Source organism: Osmerus mordax, chromosome 20 (genome assembly GCF_038355195.1).
Source record: "Osmerus mordax isolate fOsmMor3 chromosome 20, fOsmMor3.pri, whole genome shotgun sequence".
In the NCBI taxonomy this organism is placed as follows: Eukaryota; Metazoa; Chordata; class Actinopteri; order Osmeriformes; family Osmeridae; genus Osmerus; species Osmerus mordax.
In genome coordinates, this window is record NC_090069.1 from 11,196,223 (window position 1) to 11,217,896 (window position 21,674).

General features: G+C 43.8%; 1 protein-coding gene across 15 annotated transcripts in view; it reads right to left on the reverse strand.

Moving 5' to 3' along the window:
- The window catches only part of LOC136964280 (NLR family CARD domain-containing protein 3-like), a 42,784-nt gene that overhangs the window by 4,967 nt on the left and 16,143 nt on the right, over positions 1-21,674 (reverse strand). For 10 of the 15 annotated variants that reach the window (XM_067258322.1, XM_067258326.1, XM_067258329.1 and 7 more), the window contains 2 exons: positions 15,659-15,829; positions 3,936-4,109 (listed from right to left, as the gene is read on the reverse strand). In XM_067258322.1, coding sequence (XP_067114423.1) covers positions 3,936-4,109; positions 15,659-15,829 — 345 coding nt within the window. Of the gene's footprint in view, positions 1-3,935; positions 4,110-12,998; positions 13,578-15,658; positions 15,830-21,674 lie in introns of those variants that run through there. The other 5 variants (XM_067258325.1, XM_067258332.1, XM_067258336.1 and 2 more) reach the window with 2 other exon arrangements.

A 21,674-nucleotide genomic window follows, 5' to 3' on the forward strand; every position in this document is an offset into this window, starting at 1 on the left:
ACAATGATCGCTACCAGTGAGCTTTTTATGAAAGCGATTTTCCACTAAATAAATGTCAAGCTTATTTACGTTTTTGGGGGCATATTTTCAGTTAGCAGATGGTACTGTTTGAATCGCGATTCCATCTTCTACTGCCGGTAACTTCGTAGAATAATCTTCAAAGGGGGTTCTTTATTCATGAATGAATGCAATATGAGTAGGCTAAATGCCTTGAAATATCACGAGAAGTTGAACTTAAAAGGACGTTTAAGTCATAGAGATTAGGTCAATTTTTACACAGGTCTGCCAAATTTATTCGTTTTGATTCAACGATGAGGCTGCCTCTTGCAGGGGAAATGAGAAGACATCTATGTCATTCTACACTTCACTCGTATTTTCAGTTGTAAATGAGCAGCAAAATTTTTTTTTAAAATCTATGTAATCTTTATAAATAATAAGTATGCATTTTTATATAAAATATACAGAAATATCAGTTGTAAAAATGTCATCCAAAAACGGACCCCTGTGCAACCGACGCAAGCAAGCACACCCTACAATTTCCACAGAAATTTTACCCTCTCTAGTTTGAGTTGTAGTTCTGTAATGGCGGCGGAGAAAGATGCAAGCGAAGCCATTCGGTCTGTTGTGGCAACGCTGCCGAATATCCAAAAGTTAAAGCCGGAGCAAGAACAATCTTTGCTCCCCACGGGGTTCGTTTGATTTTCCAGCTCGCTCCGTTAGTGGTGAAGGAGTTGGCTAAGGCGAACGCTAGTGATTGGTTATGGCAGATCCAGAGTGGCTCTGAGCAGATCCAATAGTTTTAAACTTCAACAGAGTACCCGCCTTCAAGGAAGTTAACGCTTGTCAAGGGAGCGAGCCCAGACTCTCTGTACAAATGAAATGTACGAAAGTCTGGTTAGGACCAGGCTAACGTCTTACTACAGGTGAAGAAGAAATGGAACAATCCTATGTGCGCAAAACAACTGGCACATTCTTCTCCTTTTTAATGACAAGATTACGAGAAGGAGGGTCCATCAACCTCCACAGCACAGATTAACAGTGAGATGTTCAGTAAATGCCAGGTTAGCTCTGCATGGAAAACTGTAGAATTTCATGTCATCCGTATGTGTTATATGGCTTCAACAACAATCAGGTTGATGAGGAAAGGACACCCCATGTCTGACAGTTGCTTCAGGCTCAGCATGAGGGAGGGGAGAGGGAGAAACTCACGGTTTGTTACAGAAAAGCTGCCAGCAAGCAGGTGAGGTTCACAGTCAGTTACCGTGGTAACACACCCAGAGTTTTCAGTGTTTCCCATACATTAATTTATTTGTAACGGCCCACCACAATTAGAGATTTACCACCACAAATGTATAAAATGGTGTTTTTGCTTTTACTGTTTAACATCACAAAAAATAAATAATAGTAGAGCTGCACGCAGCACACTGATTCGCTCAACCCCTTCTTGCCCCGCTCGCGTTCTCTCTCTCACTACAAAAGACCCGTCTGTGAATAAGCCCCTCTCTCCGTGCACGCTCTGAATCAATGCACGGGTCAAACAGCTTTTTCCCTCAGAGACAACAGGACAATCAATCTGGAGTTTACGAATGGTTAGGCCCAATCCCAATGTCCCCCCTCACAGACTCAGAGACTTTGAGGCACGTTCTCACTAAGTCTGTGAGGGCTTAGGGCTGTCCCACTGTCAAATTGTCAAGTTCGTGACGGCTCTTTCGAAGACATTTTATGCACCCTTAAGTCTGCATTTTTGCAGACTTGCCCACAATTCACAGCGTAGTGACGTGAAACACAAGGGTTACCAGGGGAAGCCCGGAAGAGAGAAAAAGATCCTGGCTAACCCTCCTCATAAGACAAGAAAGACGAAGAACAGTAAACAAACAAGGATGGAAGGAGCAACCAACCCTGACGTAAACAGAGTTAGAAATAACAGTTAACATCAGTAAGTTTAAACACAAAGCTCACTGACGGTTAATATAGCCAGAACTGGGTGTAGTAGGGCTGCACAATTAATAAAATTTTAATCACGATCACGATTTTGGCTTCCCACGATCAAATTCGCGTGATGGAGCGATATTTAAAATGCGTCATTCTTTGGCAAAGCCAATCTAGCGTTCCGTAAACCAGAGGTGCGTTCGACATCGGCTGCATGAAACGACCAGCGAGAGTTGCAGTCGGGGAAGAGTTATAAAAGGCTGCGTAAAGTCGGACATTCCTGCTTCCTGGTTTGCTGCGTTGACGTCAGTCATGGCCGATCAAGCGCTGTTTGCTTACTTCATCACTGACGAACTGCATGGTATAATTAGCCTACGTGACAAAAAAAGATGTTTTGGTTAAAATCAACAAATAATCATGATAATTAATCGTGATCTCAATGTTGATCAAAATAATCGTGCTTATCATTTTGGCCATAATCGTGCAGCCCTAGTGTGTAGGTTGTCCTTTGATGCTAGTCCAAGCACTCGTCCTCTCCAAGTTGGACTATTGCAACTCTCTGCTCGCTGGTCTCCCAGCATGTGCAACCCGCCCTCTTCAGAGGATTCAGAACGCGGCGGCCCGCCTGGTCTACAATCTACCCAGACGCTCCCATGTTACCCCGCTCCTCATCTCTCTCCACTGGCTACCTATCATGGCCCGTATCAGATTCAAGACCCTGGTATTGACCTTCCGAGCAGTGAACGGGACTGCACCCGTCTACATCAAGTCTCTCCTGCAGCCTTACACCCCCACCCGCCACCTACGGTCTTCTTCAGACAACCGCCTGGTGGTCCCACCGCTCAAGACCGCCCGGTCCCAACACAAGCTCTTCTCCTGTCTGGCCCCCCAGTGGTGGAATCAACTCCCCACCTCCATCAGAGACACTGACTGTCTCTCCACCTTCAAGAAAAGGCTCAAGACGCACTTGTTCCGGGAGTACAACGGTACTTAGGAACGGTTCGCTTGACCCAATGTTAGTTTCCTCAAGGATCACAATGACTGTTGCTTAGAGACTTGTTGCTCTTGTGGTTAGTGGTAACTGATTTAAAATGTTGTTCTCGCTGTGATATATTGTTTTATTACTGTTGCTTGCTTTTTTCCACAGGCACACTTGCACTTATAGATGTTCATGTTGTTTAATTGTAACTTGTTTAACTACATGCTCTTATGGTTCTTCCCTTTGGCACTTACTTTGGTTGTTCACAATGTGTGCTTCATGTTTTTTGGCTATCTTGTTGTTATGATCAGTGACCTATGCACTTTGTAAAGCTCTCTCTTGGAAGTCGCTTTGGATAAAAGCGTCTGCTAAATGAATAAATGTAAATGTAAATGATAAATTCCAAATATGCTTTCATCAGATTTGATCCAACATTACTATTTTACCTATAATGCCGCAAAGTGCTGAACCATTCCAATTTATAGCATTTTGAGCTCTTGTAGCCTCTTGCACTCAATCACTTACTAGGTGACGTCAAGTAAGTGTGTGAGGGTTCAGGGCTCAGGGTTTAGGGGGGACATTGGGATTGGGCCTTAGTATCATCATTCTCTGCATAAAGGTGTCCAAAACTGATTAAATATAATAATATTTGTAGTTAAAAACATGCGGCAAATATAACAATATGAGTCCAACGTAATGTTTATATTATATGAAGCTCAAAAACTATTTTGCGCTCAAATTGATTCCATTTTTTTTTTCTTGTTGAAGTCTCTAGCTACATTCACTTCAAACCGACACTAGGACCTAGGTTTGAGCTGAGCTACATTTTACAACGTCTGGTTTTAGTGACCTCTCTTTCTGGAGCTAAAAACCCAGAGTTTCCCTCATCTCAGGGTTTAAAAACTCAAGTTTTCACTAAACCCGCTTTCTGGAAATACAAATGCAAGGCCTATTAACGTAATTAGATATAGTCAGTGTTAAGCGACATTACATTAAGAGGTATATTAAAAAACAAACATCTCCTTACTTGAGTTTCTCCAGTCTGCAGTATGGATCCTCCAGTCCAGCAGAGAGCAGCTTCAATCCTTTTTCTCCTGGATGATTGTAGCTCAGGTCCAGTTCCCTAAGGTGGAAGGGGTTGGACCTCAGAGCTGAGGCCAGAGAAGCACAGCCTTCCTCTGTGACCAGACAGCCTGACAGCCTGTAGAAAGAGGATCAATATTGTGACAGAATCAATCTGGGCCTCCAGAGTGAGTCAGCACAGAGGGGTTCATTTGGCAGGTACTGTCATAGCTGCACCTCCCCTCATTAGACAGAGTGACCCACGTAATCCAATATCAGAAAAGTTGAAGATGTAATTCTTTATCCTGTATAAGAATGATACTGTGTTCAGCATTCCATTTGTGTAGAGAGAGGCCAACCCCCCAGGTGAACTATATGCATGGTAAAGGCTTAGGTAAACAGGAAGATCCTTATCTTATCTGAGCATTTCATTTAGTTAGCCTAAGCAGGGCCACTTTAAGACATATGCACGCACACACACACGCACACGTGCAGGATCTATGCAAGGGAGCCAATGAAAGAAGAGCCATGTGATAGACAATTCTATATATTTGTACAACATGGTTTTTGTATTGGGAATGTTGGGATGATAATAGAGAATCGAGGATAAAGAACAAGCAAGTTTGCTTGTTCAATATTTCCACTATTTTAAACAGTTATCATATTCCAAAGGAAGAAATATTAGTGCATCTAAACCAGCCTAGATAAATTAGAGTAGGCTATAGGGAAAGGAATTGCACATTTGTGTGCCAGATAATATTTCCACAAAAAATCCCCCATTAAATACAATACATCATGACAGTTTGCATGATTTGAAATGGTCACTTATTATCACACTGGCATTTAATTATCACAGCAAACAATTACTGCACTGAACTGTAAGTAAAGCAAAAATAACAAAACCTGTAATTATCACTCGAATCATTCATGTCTTCTATGCTAAACCTAGCAGTCACGTGAAAGTGAATGAGGTGAACGAATCCTTTCTGTTTCCTCTACTGAGCCAATGCAACAGTCCCGATGCGCTGCCACAAGAAGATGAACGAATCACTCACTGAGACGACTCGTTACTCCCCAGTCATTGTAAAGATTTGTTCAAAATGAAGGAATCGTTCACAAACGACACATCACGACTGGCCTCTTGGTTGACGTGAACATACCACTTTACAATTAATAGACGTACACAAAAATTAATAAAAATGGCCATTCCTCTGTACACGGAGGTAGAGACCAAATCAACTAATAAGTCTCCCTGTGTGAGTTCATGTTTAAACTGTAGTTAAGCTGTAGTTCTCCTTTAGCTTTCCGGCAGAATAGACAGCATCTATCTTCCACTTTCCTAACTGTAGGAGCCATTTGTGTTTCTTATTGACATGTCATATTATTTTGGTTAGATAGAACTGTCAGAATATTTTGGACACTGGGTGGCAGTCATTGGAGGCACAGGGTTCTATATTTAGGGACATGTGACAGGAAGGGGCACAGGTAGAGGGAAGGGACACAGTTCTCACCAGACCAGAGAACAGACCACAGTGCACAGACCACCAATGACATTGGGAAACCTGGTATGTCAATCTACATTTTACAACTATGCATAATAAATAACAACTAAACGGCAAATAAGGACTGGAAAATCTGATACATTGTGTCAGCATAAGATCACTCCTAAACTACCTGTGTATAATGGCAACGATATAGACGTATTGGAAAACTAGAAACATTAAGCGAGAACTCGCCCTTTTATTGGAACTTGAGCTTCAAACTGAAAAAGGTTTTTTGTATTCCACAAAACCTGGCCGCTATCCCCAATCAAGAGACATTGTCGTCACCTGCGCTGGTATGATTGACGGAGATGGAAACTCTGAAGTTCAACGCGCAGGGAGAGTGTGTACTGGCAGCATCAAGCACGCTTTATTGAATGCTATAAAAGCCATATTGGGAAACGGCTAATATAATGGGGTTGTTCGACTGAATGCTAAAATCTTACAACAATATCGTCTGTTTGAAAGTCGTGCAGTCGGCATACAAACGTTCCTCCATTACGCCAATGAGGTCTTATGCATAATAAACAACTAAACGGCAAAGCCTTCTCCTGCTGCCTCTTCCTAGATATTTGTAACTACCTCCCGTTCCCCTTACCCTGCCTCAGTCAACTAAAATGTCATTTTACATATAAAACGGTGAAATATCATGCAGCCTACCTGGCGAACTTGTTCCACTGAGTTGGATTCCAACTGAAGAATATCCCACCTCAGTCGCTCTTTATTAGCTAGCTACAAAATGTCCTGGTTTATACACCGCGAATATCCTGTGGTTATCCTGAGGTAAACTTCTTCTAAATTACAGTAAAAAAAACTCAGTCATGTTTTGTTGACTTAAACTTTCAGATGTTAGCTACATTTTTCTTATCTTTGAATTTTCTGAGCAGATATACATCGCTGGTTCCGACGCCATTAGTTAACGTCGTTCTTTTTAGAAACATGGCTAACTGATCCAGAGAGATCACGTGACATAGCATGCCAAGAAACACGTCATGCTATTGGACAATATTATCATAGTGAAATAACAGCAAGTTCTTCTGAAAAATGAAAGGGGAATTAAATGGAAGTGAAATTAACCAAATGTATGCAAAAAAAACTTAGCTACCCAATAAATGTATATATTTTTAAATAACAGAATGCTTATCAGTATTTTTTAAATTCTGTTAGGTCATTAGATAACCATATTCTGCTACAAAAGAGCAACATAAGTGCCTTTTGTCTCTGCCTTCCATCCTGAGAGAAGAGGAACTGCTATATTCGGATGCTGTTCGTGGATAACGGTGTTGGAACAAACGGTTAATCATCAACACCATCATGCCTATGTCTTTCTGTATTTCAACATTTTATATCTTGCTAAATATATATATATATTCTACACTGCTCAAAAAAATTATGGAACACTTTTGAAAACACATCAGATCTCAATGTGAAAAAAATTTATGTTGGATATCTGTACTGATATGGACCGTTTAATGTCTTAGGAACGAAAGGATGACACATCTTTTGATGGAAATACGTGTTCAGCCTACAGAGGGCTTAATTTTATAGACACCCCAAAAATCAAGTGAAAAAATGATGTGGCAGGCTAGTTCATTTTGCCAAAATTAAATTTCTTCAAGTCAAAATGTTTCTCAATATCTTGTGTGGCCCCCACGTGCTTGTATGCATGCTTGACAACGTCGCGGCATGCTCCTAATGAGACGACGGATGGTGTCTTGTGGGATGTCCTCCCAGATCTGTCGAAGGGCATCAGTGAGCTCCTGTAAAGTCTGAGGAGCAACCTGGCGGCGTCTGATGGACCGAAACATAATGTCCCAGAGGTGTTCTATCGGGTTTAGGTCAGGTGATCGTGAGAGCCATTCAATTGTATCGATTCCTTCATCCTCCAGGTACTGCCTGCACACTCTTGCCACATGAGGCTGGGAATTGTCGTGCATCAGGAGGAACCCAGGACGTACTGCACCAGCGTAGGGTCTGACCATGGGTTCAAGGATTTCATCCCGATACCTAATGGCAGTCAGACTGCCGTTCTCTAGCCTGTAGAGGCCTGTGCGTCCCTCCATGGATATGCCTCCCCAGACCATCACTGACCCACCACCAAACCGGTCATGCTGAATGATGTTGCAGGCAGTAAAGTGTTCTCCTTGGCTTCTCCAGACCCTTTCACGTCTATCACAGGTGCTCAGGGTGAACCTGCTCTCATCTGTGAAAAGCACAGGGCGCCAGGGGCGGACATGCCAGTTCTGGTGTTCTATAGCAAATGCCAATCGAGCTCCACGGTGCTGGGCAGTGAGCACAGGGCACACTGTAGGACGTTGTGCCCTGAGGACACCCTCATGAAGTCTGTTTCTGATTGTTTGGGCAGAGACATTCACACCAGTGGCTTGCTGGAGGTCATTCTGTAGGGCTCGGGCAGTGCTCAACCTGTTCCTCCTTGCACAAAGCAGCAGTTATCGGCCCTGCTGATGGGTCGAGGACCTTCTACGGCCCTGTCCAGCTCTCCTAGAGTAACTGCCTGTCTCCTGGAATGTCCTCCATGTACTGGAGATTGTGCTGGGAGACACATCAAATCTCCTTCTGGAACGAGCTTTGGGACATCAGGTTCTGAGGCTGTTGTTTCAGCTGTCACTGAATTGTGTTTGACGGACGTGTCCTGATTGTTGTATAGAAATGACCAGATGTTAGGTACTATATAAAACTGTATATAAACTATATAGGAATGTGTTCCGGTGCACCTGCAGTATGGCCACACTGACGAGAGCTACGCTATTATTACCTAACATTTTGTTTGTCTTGTTAGTGTTTGTAAGTTGTTTTGTCGATTTTGTATTTTGCATTCAGTACGACCAGCAAACACTTCTGGATATCAGGTTGTCACTTAGCAAGGATTATTTTACAAACTTTAATTCCAGCAGGCTCTTTGTTGTTCCGCCGCTCTGTTTACCTGCGAGACGGAGGAAGAAGAAACAAGGCCGACGTGCTGGAGTACTCGTCCGAACTTGGAAACGGAGCTTCTAACCTGCTTTTCCAACCATCCTACTCGCTAACGTTCAGGTTAACTTTCTATGGGCCACGGATGTAGCGGTACTAGCATCTCACTGCTCTCCTGTCCTTGAGATATTAACTGTAAAATCAGACGCTTCTATCTACCTCGGGAATTTACTTCAGTCGTCATGAGTGCAGTCTACACCCCCCCCCCCCCCCCCCCCCCCCCAGGCAGATAAGGCTCACACTATGTAGTAAATTATATTTTGATTAACTTTTTAGAACTACCAGGGACTGGGGTTGCAAATTAGCCTATTGGCTAGAAACCTTTTACGCAGCACATCTACAACGGGAGTCAGGTGGCTGAGCGGTGAGGGAGTCGGACTAGTAATCCGAAGGTTGCCAGTTCGATTCCAGGTCATGCCAACTGACGTTGTGTCCTTGGGCAAGGCACTTCACCCTACTTGCCTCGGGGGAATGTCCCTGTACTTACTGTAAGTCGCTCTGGATAAGAGCGTCTGCTAAATGACTAAATGTAAATGTAAATGTAACATATTGTTATTGATGTATGTAATAATGTGCGCTGCATTTTCCCTGACAAATAAACAAATAAATAAAATAAAAATCAGAAGCCCTGGGTTGATGCCGCGGTCCAGGCAAACCTGAGAGCCCGGTCTGTCGCCTTTAACTCTGGGGACCCTGATCAGTACAAGAAGGCCAGATACGACCTTCTGAAGGCGATCAAAGCAGTGAAAAGGGCTTACAGAACCTAGGTGGAGTCCAGCTACCATGGCTCTGACCCCAGGCGCATGTGGAGTGGACTTAAAGCCATTACAGACTACAAAGGGAGAGGCTACAGTGAGACCCAGTCCTCTGTCCTACTGACAGACGAGCTGAGTACCTTCTACGCTCACTTTGAGAGGGACAGTGACCCCCCTGCAGTGGAGTTACCTGAGGGCCTAGCCAGTGGTGTGCCTACAATAACTGTAGCTGAGGCATTGCTCCAAAAAGCTCAACCCTCGCAAGGCACCTGGCCCAGACAACATATCAGGTGCTGCGCTGACCAGCTAGCAGGGGTCTTCAGTGACATCTTCCACCTCTCCCTCAGCCTGTCTGTACTCCCCACCTGCTTCAAGAGGACCACCATCGTCCCTGTGCCCAAGAACACCAAGGTCACCTGCATGAACGACTATCGCCCGATAGCACTGACCTTTGTCATCATGAAATGCTTCGAGCGTGCCTCCCACCCTGGACCCTATGCAGTTTGTATACCGGTCCAACAGGTCTACAGACGATGCCATCGCCCTGACTATGCACACCGCTCTCACCTGGACAAAGGGAAAACATATGTGAGGATGCTGTTCATTGTCTACAGCTCAGCATTCAACACCATCATCCCCTCCAGACTGGTCTCCAAGCTTGTGGACCTGGGACTAGGGATGCACCGAATCCAGATTTTTTGGGTACAACTGAATACCGAATCCTACCCCCATCCTCAGTCCATTAACGCAGTAAACACATGACGTAGGCTAAACAATGTCCACAGCAGTGTATTTTTCATTTTATTTTATTTTAACTGTAAAAAAAAAAAAGAATAGGCAACATTATGCCAGGAAGACAAGTGGGAAAAACTATTTGGACAAATACCATATGCCTATGTTTACCCTATTTCAAGATCCAATCAATATCCAAAATATTAGCCTTTTAGATTTCTTGAATTTCTTTCAGATGTTTCATATGCAAATGTTTTAACAGCGAAGATGTTGTGTATTGTTTAGGGTCCTTGCCACCACAAGACAAATAGGCATTGCAAATTGAACATATAGCTCGACTTGAATCGCCTTCTTTTGACTGAAAGTACTGCCAAACAACACTTTCTGCTCGCGAGTTCCATTTTCACGTTCTCTCAGCCTACAGCATGGAACAGTCCACCTACGTAAACACCTTCCTGTAATCAACGGCGGCGTCATTACGTCGACCAGTGTAGCACGTGTAGTGCAAGCGTAGGGTTCGGTTCGGTGGAAACCAATTCTAAGGTTCCGCCGAAACCGAATCCTGGATTTGGTGCATCCCTACCTGGGACTAAGTGCCTCCCTCTGCAAGTGTATCTTCCACTTCCTGACGGGGGAGGCCACAGGTGGTGAGAAACGGTGACCGCACCTCATCCACACTGATCACCAACACAGGCACCCCCCAGGGCTGTGTGCTCAGCCCTCTCCTGTTCTCTGTGGTGGGATATTGATTATGGGAGAGCAAGGTAAAGCAAGGAGGGGTACTTGAGGTCAGATTTTGGGGGCTGCCTGTTAACTGCGTAGTTAAGAAAACTGCGCAGTTAATGAACTGGATTTAGCCAGAGCAGGAGGAAATATGAAATGGAGAGTGGTTTGGCAAACTTAAGATGAGAAGAGAATGTGTCCAGAGTAGAATAGGCTGTTGTTGCACAACAATGAGTGGGAGAACAGTGACCTATGCACTTTTGTAAAACTCTTTCTTGGAAGTTGCTTTGGATAAAAGCATCTGCTAAATGCATAAATGTAAATGTAGAACAGCTGGTGGAGTTAACTGATCTTTGATCTTACTCTTAAGGGACTGAAGTCACCAATAGTAATGGGTTCTGCTGATCTAAGCCAGAATTAAGAGTGATAAAGGAGATGGAAAGTTTGGTTGAGGTAAGTTGCTGAGGGGTTGTTGAAAGTAAGATAAGGAGGCCAGAACATCGGAGGGTGGGGGTCAGGAAAAATGGGCTTTTTCAGTAGTAGAGGAACAACTTTATCAGCCAGATAAGGCGTTCATAGAACCTTCTAGAAGGTTCTGGGACTTGTGTAATATTAACCAGGGCGGGGCGGAATTATTGTCATCTAGGCTATAAAATGAGAGTGTTGGGGCATTGAGATTGTCTTTTTGCCTTTGTATGAACGAGTAGCTGACTTGCTGAATAAACCGTCGAGCTGCCTTGAGCTGTTGAAAGACATCTCGTCTCAGAATTCTTCATTTTTACTTCTAGACTTGTTTTTCTTCATCTTCTCCTTGTTCACTCACAACTGTGTGGCAACGCACAGTTCCAACCTCCTTGTTAAGTTTGCTGATGACACAACCATTGTGGGCCTCATCTCTGACAGTGACAAGTCAGCCTACAGAGAGGAGGTTGATACCCTGACATCATGGTGTAAGGACAATAACCTCTCTCTCAATGTCAGCAAGACTAAGGAGATGATTGTGGACTATAGGAGGCGGCAGGAGGAGGAGCATGCACCCCTTTACATCAACGGATCCAGAGTGGAAAAGGTCAGCTGCTTCAGGTTCCTAGGAGTGAACATCAGCAATGATCAAGAGGTGATCAAAGCTGCCCAGAAACGCCTCCTCTTCTTGCAGAGACTGAAGATGTTTGGCATGGACTCAGTCATCCTCACTAACTTCTACAGATGCACCATAGACAGCATATTGACTGGTTGCATCACAGTGTGATGCAATAGTACAATAGTTAAACTAATTCTAAGAACTAAACAATTTAAAAATATAACAATTTAAAAAATAAAATAGGCCTATATATAAAAACAAGAATAAGAATTTGAATGAGCAGCATGAGTGGGCAACGTAGTGCAATGAGAAAACTGCTCTGCCTTTCCCATAAAATGTCACTTCTCTATCTTTTACGGACCTGACGAAAACGTCGGTCTCCTCTGCTGTCAACCGTTCCTGGCGTGCGCCTAGCAAATCCGCCGTTATAATAGCAATCCGTCATGGAACAAGCGCGCATGTTCTTAAAGGGAATGTGAGATTACATTTACATTTAGTCATTTAGCAGACACTCTCATCCAGAGCGACTTACAGCAAGTACAGGGACATTCTCCCCGAGGCAAGTAGGGTGAAGTGCCTTGCCCAAGGACACAACATAATTTTGCACGGCAGGGAATCGAACCGGCAACCTTCTGATTAACCCCTGACAGATAATGCTCTGATTGGTTTATTGCACGTTACGCCCAAACCACACCCATTAGTAATGTAGCTACTTCAGACCAACCCATTTTAGATTTGCGCCATACGCAAAGTCATTTATCCTGCCGGTATAATAGCAACAGCGCCAGAGTCCCACCCACAAAGTTACTTGGCTTTGCGTTTTGATACTTGCATTTCAGATCGTTAAAACAGGGCCCCATGTCTCACAGTAGCTCTGTGTCTGTGGTTAAAGTTAACTGTCTGTGTGTGTTTCAGCTGTTTGTCCTTGTCTGAAAAGGCCTTCCTGTTTGGCCATTGAGGTTTGAGTTGAACAGGTGAGACTGGCAATGGTGAGCGCAGTCTCCTGCTCATCAGGAGTTCTGCTGGCGATGGTCCCTGATGCAGCGGTGTGACTTTGTAAGCCAACAGGGCCCTGTATGGGTCAGCATTTTTCCTCAATAGGCCCTTGACGGTTTTCACAGCTCTCTGCCTCTCTATTGCTCTGTGCAAAGTATGAGCTGCTGGTCACATGTCTGAAGTCGTAGTCCTTGGCAAATGAGGAGAAAGAGCTTGAAGAAAACTGAGGGCCATTATCAGTTATCAGTACTTCCGGAACCCCATGTCTAGCAAACATTGATTTAAAGCCATTGATAACTCCTGCTGATGTGGTTATTGGGGGTTTTATTACTTCAATGTATCGAGAGTAGTAGTCTACTAACAATAAGAGTCATTTTCCCAGTAAAACATATCAGCTCCTACTTTCTGCCAGGGCCGCTGTGGCAGCTCTAAGGCTATCATTGGTTCTGGGTGAAGTGGTTGATTTTTAGCACATACCTCACACTGGGCCACCACTCTTGTGATTTGCACGCCCAATCCCTGCCATAAACTGACTGTTGGGCCCTCAGTCTGCATTTGGTTGTCCCCATATGTCCCTCAGGTAGTCTGGCCAGCATTTCCTTCTGTAATGTCTCTGGTATAAAAATCCGCTGGCCTTCCATCAGAAGGTCACCATTCATGTGTAGCTCACTGTGGTGGACCCAATAGGGCTTCAGTTGCTGGGGCAGCTCTTCTTGCCGTGGCCACCCTCTCTTGCACTGTGACATCAGCTGGCTGCAGACAGAATCCTGCTGTTGGTGCTCTGCTATCTGTTGAAGTTTACCCTAGGATGCAGGTAAGTTTTCACATATCATATTGATAAATATCTGCACTTCCCCTTCTAGCTGTACCTCTTCTTCGGTCAGTGGGCGTCTCACAGGAGCCCTGGAGAGTGCATCAGCTGTGATGAGCGCCTTCCCTGGCACGTAAGTTATCTTGTATGTGAACCTCAGCAGTCTGAGGCGGAATCGCTGCACTCTGGGAGGTAGATCATCCAATGCTTTTGTCCTCAACAGGGCCAGTAGTGGTTTATGGTCTGTCTCGATCGTGAATGATAGGCCTAGGAGGTATGTACTCAACCTTTCACATGCCCAGGTGACGGCTAACGCCTCCTTTTCAACCTGGGCATAACGTTGCTCTGTTTCAGAGAGACTTCGAGAAATGTATGCGATTGGACGCCACTCCATGTGTCTCTGCATAAGGACAGCACCCAGGCCAAAGGATGATGCGTCTGCAGACACTTTTGTTTTGGCTAGTGGTCTGTACTGAGCCAACACTCTCTGTGATGCCAGCTCCTTTTTGAGGTTTTCAAATGATGTCTGTTGCATGTGGCCCCAAGACCACTCATTGTTCTTTGATAGCAAGTCTCTGAGCGGTTTGGTGGTGTCTGAAAATTTAGGGATAAACTTTGCAACGTATGTGACCATTCCCAAGAAATGGCTAACATCTGCTGTATTCTGTGGGATGGGCATGTCTGTGATAGCTCTGATTTTCCCGGGGTCAGGTTCTATGGCTCCAGCACTGATTTTGTACCATGTTTTTCTCTACCTCCTTTAGTCTTTTCAACCTCTTTTAGTTCCCCTGGCAGTCTTGTAGTACTCGAGACCGGTGTCACAACTGGGGGAATATCACTAAATTGCCTGTGCATTGTTTAATTTATTTGTTAATATCATAACTGTTATTGGGTGTAAAACATCACGCTTCAAATGCATCCAATAATTTAACTCCTTTCTAATTTGAAATTACCCATCACCCCAATTTGCACCTCAAAAGGGAATGAGGAAGATAGGAGAATTAGTGCCTGTCTGAAGATGTTGGCCAAATCAGCTATAATTACATTTGGTTACCTGAACCACAAAGAGTTTACAATAACGTCCAAAAGAAAACACACGTTGTAATTATGAGACGCTCACTGGTGAGGCTGGGACTAGGCCTACATAAAACCTTTACCGGCATTTAGAAAGAAAACCTAAAAAAACGTTTGCAATCTGTCTCTGTACCAAAACTCTTCAGAAATCTCTTCCCCCATTACACAAAGAGATTTAGGAAATATTAGCTATGTAACATGCTGTATGTTTCAGGGCGTTAGTTTCAGTTGCTTGCCAGATTTTGTTTGTGATAACGAGCCAGGCCACATAAAGCTATGTAGCAAATGATGAATATAAAGTTATGTTACATCAACGTTAACTCATGTCAGCTCAGCTGTCTCCCAACTTAATGTTACGTAAGTTAAACGCTGTGGTACCGCGCTCCTTCCTTCAGAGAGAGATGTGAAAGCAGAGACCGAGTACTGATGTGCCTCTAAGAAAATAAAACAATATTACAATAATATTTTAAAAGCTGCATTGCCTGGCCAAGGACACTGCACTACTTTAAGAGTGCAAATTTTTTGTTCAAATACACAGTTACAGATCAAATGTAACTTTTTACCTAGTCAAACCCTACTGCTTGTGTGTTTTGAGTGGTCTGGTCTTGACCCGGTCTCACCCTGCCTTGGTCTTGGACTTGACTCGGTATCGCTCAGTCTTGGTCTTAGTCTTGACCCGGTTTCGACCCCTCAAAGTCTCGGTCTTGATACACTCTGGTTTTGGTCATGACTTGGTTTTGGTTTAGGTGGTCTTGACCACAACACTGTCACCTGGTCCTGACCTCCTGCCTGGCCTCACTCTGAACCTGCCTGCTGCCCTGTACCTGAATGACTCTGCCTTGTGGATTATGACCCTTGCCCTGACTATTCATTGGCCGGCCCCCTTGTACCTTTAATAGACCACAAACATACGACCAGTGTGTGGTTCAGTGCATGGTGTGAGATTACAACTTTAGTTGTGTCATGTTGAACATGAATACAGACCTCAGTGTCTCCAGCTTGCAGAGTGGATTCCCCAGTCCAGCAGAGAGCAGCTTCATGCCGGCATCCTTCAGATCATTGTTACTTAGCTCCAGTTGTCTCAGGAAGGAGGTTGACTTCAGAACTGAGCTCAGAGAAGCACAGCCTTCCTCTGTGATGTGACAGCCTGACAGCCTGTAGAAGGTTATCATGATATGGATTACATACACTATCTTCTAGAGGTAGAAATAAAGAATATCAGTCTGATCATTTCCCATGGGTGTTGTGGTGAGTTACTGTTGCAAGCTGAAAACAACAGGGGGAAAAGGTGTTCTCATATAGAGCTTCTCTCCTCTGGAACAGACTTCATGTTTCAATCAGGGAGGCTGGCACTGTCTAGGTGTTTAGGGTTACATCAAGAGCACTGAGTTGAAACTCTGATTATCTGTGTTCATCATCCCTTTGCACATTTTATTTCCATCTCTACTCTTGATGCATTATTGTGCTTTGCTTATGGTCTCCACCTCTCTTTGTCACCAACCACCTCTGGAGAAGTGGAACTCTCACTGAATTGTTCCTCCCAAGCTTTCTTAAATGTTTTAACTATGGGTTTTCCTGAGAGTTTTTCCTTGTCTTTCTTGAGGGTTTAGGTTGGTTGAGGGGGAAATCTATGGGTGTGTGTTAAGCCCTCTAATAACACATTATTCTGTGGTGTGGTGAACTTGAAACTCGTTTTTAATTCCACTTTACAAGATCTTTAAGGTTTAGCATTGGGGTTGAGGCTTCCTAAACAAAATGTTATGAAAGTTGAGTTGCTGGGCCGCAGAGCCATAGAAAAAGATGCATATTGGCAATTTGGTTCCATAACAGATTCAGATAAGAGAAGTGTCTCTGTTTTTGTTTAGCACTGAGCACTTATAGCTAACAGTGCAGCGCAGTTGTCATACTGTGGTGTAGTTGATTCAATTTCGTATTTTTCATTTTCATTTATATAGCACACTTTTAAAACAACAACAGTATCATTTAGCCATTTGAAAGCTATTGTAATGACCTGACTAGGTCATAAAGGAACAATCGTCCAGGCATGAGATGAAGTTCCCGAATTGACGTTTATTAACCACATGGTACACAGGCTACTAGTAAGGCAAACAGCTGTTTGGCCCTAGCCCACGCTAAAGAAAAGAAAGGTAGGCCACAAAACAATAGTGACCGTCTCTTGTGAAACCCAGACGTAACAGAAAGAACAGACGCTAAACCTGGTCTTAACTTCAAATGCTCCATCCCCCCTGCCCAACCCCCCTCCATGCCCCTTCGCCCATAGATATATAATACATGTATATATGTCTATGCCTTCGCTAACCACCAGGATGCACGGCATCCGAACATTCTGAGCATTCCTGTGATTGGCAGACAGCAGGTTGATTGGCATGTCGGACCCCGCGAACACTACTGGTAAACAACCAACTAACAGCCTAACATTTAAAAAATTTGAAAAATTGAAGATGTAACACATTTATCCTGTATAAGAATGATTCTGTGTTCAGTATTCCTTGGGTGCAAAGAGAGGCCTAACCCCAAATCTGAACTCTGGGTAAACATACAGGACCCTTATCTTGGAGCTGAGGACTTAGAAAAAGGGGGTTGGTTTGGTTGTTTTAAGGAGATACTTTGTGACAAGGACTATAGGTGGAGACGCAAGGTCTGGTGACCATTTGTTGACACCTATGTGAAAGAGTTTACGACCCCAGGACCGGAGATCCTGTTGTTGTGTTTCAATCAGGGTTGATGTCATAAACACGCACACACGTAAACACGCACGCACACACGCGTGCCGGGTCTATGCAAGGAGCCAATGAAGAAGAGCCATGGGACATTTGCATGCCTTTGTCTTAACCAATGACTGTAAAGAGCGGGGCTGCTTAAATAGGTAGCTAGCGCAACATGCTAGCAGACAAACTTTGTAGCACAATGGCGTGTGATGTTTTTGTCTCCTTGTGGGCCGGCCGCAAGCAATAAAGCTTTCTTAAACTTGTTCACCGACTGACTGCAATGCTTGATAGATTAATATTCTTGACAGTCGCTACACTATTTTTGTAACTTTAACTGCTAAGATTCCGTGATGAGATGCCTTATCAATCTATTAACGTTACAAAAGATTAACACTGCAGTCAGATAGCTACCCTGTTTGCTATTGTATAATGCCTGTTTGAAGCGTATTTCAGAGTAGGCCATGATCTAGTAACTTAAAGCCTGGTAGTTGATTGAAGATAATAATGGGGATATGTTTAAGATTGAGATTGGACTCAAATGTGGGTAATTGGATGTGTAGGCCTACATGTTATTTTTGCTTAGGGTTCACTTCAAACATTAAAAGAAGGGATGAGATAGCAGACTTCTTCAAAAAGCTGAGTAAACAGGATCAGGTGGAAATAGACCCTAGTCCTTGCACCACCCCAAGACCTCAGAGCAGCTCTCTCCCCGAGGCACCAGGTCAGAGCATACTAGGCAGTCAGTCACATGCCAAGTTTAGCTTGTGTTTGTAGGCCACACATGTAAGCCTACACAAAGGTTTTTTCCGATTAAGCCTCACTTTAAAATGTTGGTTCTTGATTCATGTTCTTGTTTTGATGGCTGTGGCATTTTTTGTGTGAGTGTACACTAATAGTTATGTTTTAATGTAAACGATTCATCAAAGGATCTAACCTCTAACCTGGTTAGACCCAGATTATATATTCATGAAAACAGAGTGACCAAAGTCTCTCCAGTTTGTGAGTACAGTACAGTGTGTGTAAGAAAGAAAAGAGTTGCAATTCAGATGTAGAGACACAGTCTATTCATAGTAAATGTAGAATTTGATTAAAGTAACCCTAGTGGACCATACTGAAGAACTCAGGCTTAAGTGAATTTTAATTGGTCTGTGGACCCCCTGAAGTAGCCCTGGCCACACCTTATATAAAAGTCTGGTTCCGCCATTGCAATCAGGGAGGCTGGCACTGTCTAGGTGTTTAGGGTTACATCAAGAGCACTGAGTTGGAACTTATCTGTGTTCAACATCCTTTTGCACATTTTATTTTCATTTCTTCTTGATGCAAGATCATGCTTTGCTTGTGGTCTGCACCTCTCTTTGTCACTAACCACCTCTGAAGAAGTGGAACTCTCACTGAATGGCTCCTCCCAGGCTTTCTTAAATTTTTTAACTGAGTTTTCCTGAGAGTTTCACCTTGTTAAATACATTTTGGGCTTATGTATGTACAATTAATGTTTTTATAGTGGTTAAACTGTAAGCTCCTTTGTTTATTGTTGTAATGTTCTGAGACCAGTTAGGTCAAGAGAGGGGGTGAAGGATTTAGAGGTATGTCTGTTTGACCGAAGACTGACCACTGTGGGACAGTAAACCCTGGAGGATGGGTGTATCATATTATATGGCCTGCTTTCTAAGATTGTTGATACAATGGAGATTAGTTTGACCAGGGGGGGGTCATCTGGAGACATGAAGTCTGGGTGATTTTTGGGTCATTTTTATGTTTTATGACACCCTGACTTGTTGCAGGAGAATCCTCATCACCTGGGGGAAGGAGCTCTGGGACATCAGGTTCTGAGGCTGTTGTTTCAGCTGTCACTGAATTGTGTTTGACGGACGTGTCCTGATTGTTGTATAGAAATGACCAGATGTTAGGTACTATATAAAACTGTATATAAACTATATAGGAATGTGTTCCGGTGCACCTGCAGTATCGCCACACTGACGAGAGCTACGCTATTATTACCTAACATTTTGTTTGTCTTGTTAGTGTTTGTAAGTTGTTTTGTCAATTTTGTATTTTGCATTCAGTACGACCAGCAAACACTTCTGGATATTAGGTTGTCACTTAGCAAGGATTATTTAACAAACTTTAATTCCACTTTCTGGAGTACGAGCTCGGAATGCAGCGGGCTCTATGTTGTTCCGCCGCTCTGTTTACCTGCGAGACGGAGGAAGAAGAAACAAGGCCGACGTGCTGGAGTCCTCGTCCGAACTCGGAAACGGAGCTTCTAACCTGCTTTTCCAACCATCCTACTCGCTAACGTTCAGGTTAACTTTCTATGGGCCACGGATGTAGCGGTACTAGCATCTCACTGCTCTCCTGTCCTTGAGCTATTAACTGTAAAATCAGACGCTTCCATCTACCTCGGGAGTTCACTGCGGTGGTCATGAGTGCAGTCTACACACACACCCCCCCCCCCCCCCCCCGGCAGATAAGGCTGCTGCTTTGTAATTTCCTCATGATACTAAATTAATGAAGATGTTTTCTTAATTTGCTTGTGTTTTGTCAATTTGCATGTTTTTTCTTAAATTGCACGGCGTTTGCACATGTCGGCCACCATAGTTATGCCCTCTGCGACATTGTTTGTAAAAAGGGCTATACAAATAACATTTGATTTGAACACAATGACACCATAGTCAGTAACCAATGTGAAATATTAACCTGCCTGAGAAGCTGATTTCACTGGGCTGGATTCTACCTGTGGAATATTCCAGAAAACTATCCTGTCTATCGTATACTGAGACACTATGTGGTCACCCTGAGGTACTTCTAAATCATATCATGTGAAATATAGAATATCAGTGAATCTTTTGTTCTAGACTGTCTTGTGTCTTGTGTCTGAGCCAATCAGATCACACATAGCTACAATTCCCTTGGTACAAGTATCAACACTAGGTTTCATGATCAGTGCTATATATAGATAAGATCTATGGCACTGTTGTACTGACACAATCAAACTATAAATGAATATATGATCATGTTCAGGAATTGTTATCTGAAATGCGTTATTGTGACATGAAACTGAAACGATTAATTCACAAATGAGATACAGTAACACAATACATGCTTTGGTATGTTGTGGAATGGTTCTAACACAGCAGTGCCCACATACACACCACTCATCATGGAGCACTGGTTCAGACAGTAGTGACCACATACACAGTACTCCTCATGGAGTACTGGTTCAGACAATAGTGACCACATACACAGTACTCCTCATGATACTGGTTCAGACAGTAGTGACCACATACACAGTACTCCTCATGATACTGGTTCAGACAGTAGTGACCACATACACAGTACTCCTCATGATACTGGTTCAGACAGTACATTTACATTTAGTCATTTATCAGACGCTTTTATCCAGAGCGACTTACAGTAAGTACAGGGCATTCCCCTGAGGCAAGTAGGGTTAAGTGACTTGCCCAAGGACACAATGTCTTTTTGCACGGCCGGGTATTGAACTGGCAACCTTCGGATTACCAGCCTGATTCCCTAACCGCTCAGCCACCTGACTCCCTACACAGTACACAGTACTCCTCATGATACTGGTTCAGACAGTAGTGACCACATACACAGTACTCCTCATGATACTGGTTCAGACAGTAGTGACCACATACACAGTACTCCTCATGATACTGGTTCAGACAGTAGTGACCACATACACAGTACTCCTCATGATACTGGTTCAGACAGTAGTGACCACATACACACCACTCCTCATGGAGTACTGGTTCAGACAGTAGTGACCACATACACACCACCACTCATGATACTGGTTCAGACAGTAGTGACCACATACACACTACTCCTCGTGATACTGGTTCAGATAGTAGTGACCACATACACAGTACTCCTCATGGAATTATTGAACTCTATTATGGGACTCGTCTCTGGTGAGGATGAGTCCACCTACAGGTGAGAAGTTGACCATCTGATGAACTGGTGCAGCCTGAACTACTTGGAGCTCAACCCTCTGAAGACAGTGGAGTTGGTTGTGGATTTCAGAAATAGCCTGGTCCCACTCAGCACCATCACCCTGTGTGACTCCTCAACCCTATCCCCACTGTAGAGTCCTTCAGCTTCCTGGGCACTATCATCTCCCAGGACCTCAAGTGAGAGCTGAACATCATCTCCCTCACCAAGAAAGCTCAACAGAGGATGTACTTCCTGTGGCAGCTGAAGAAGTTCAACCTGCCAAAGACAAGGGTGGTGCACTTCTACACAGCCATCAT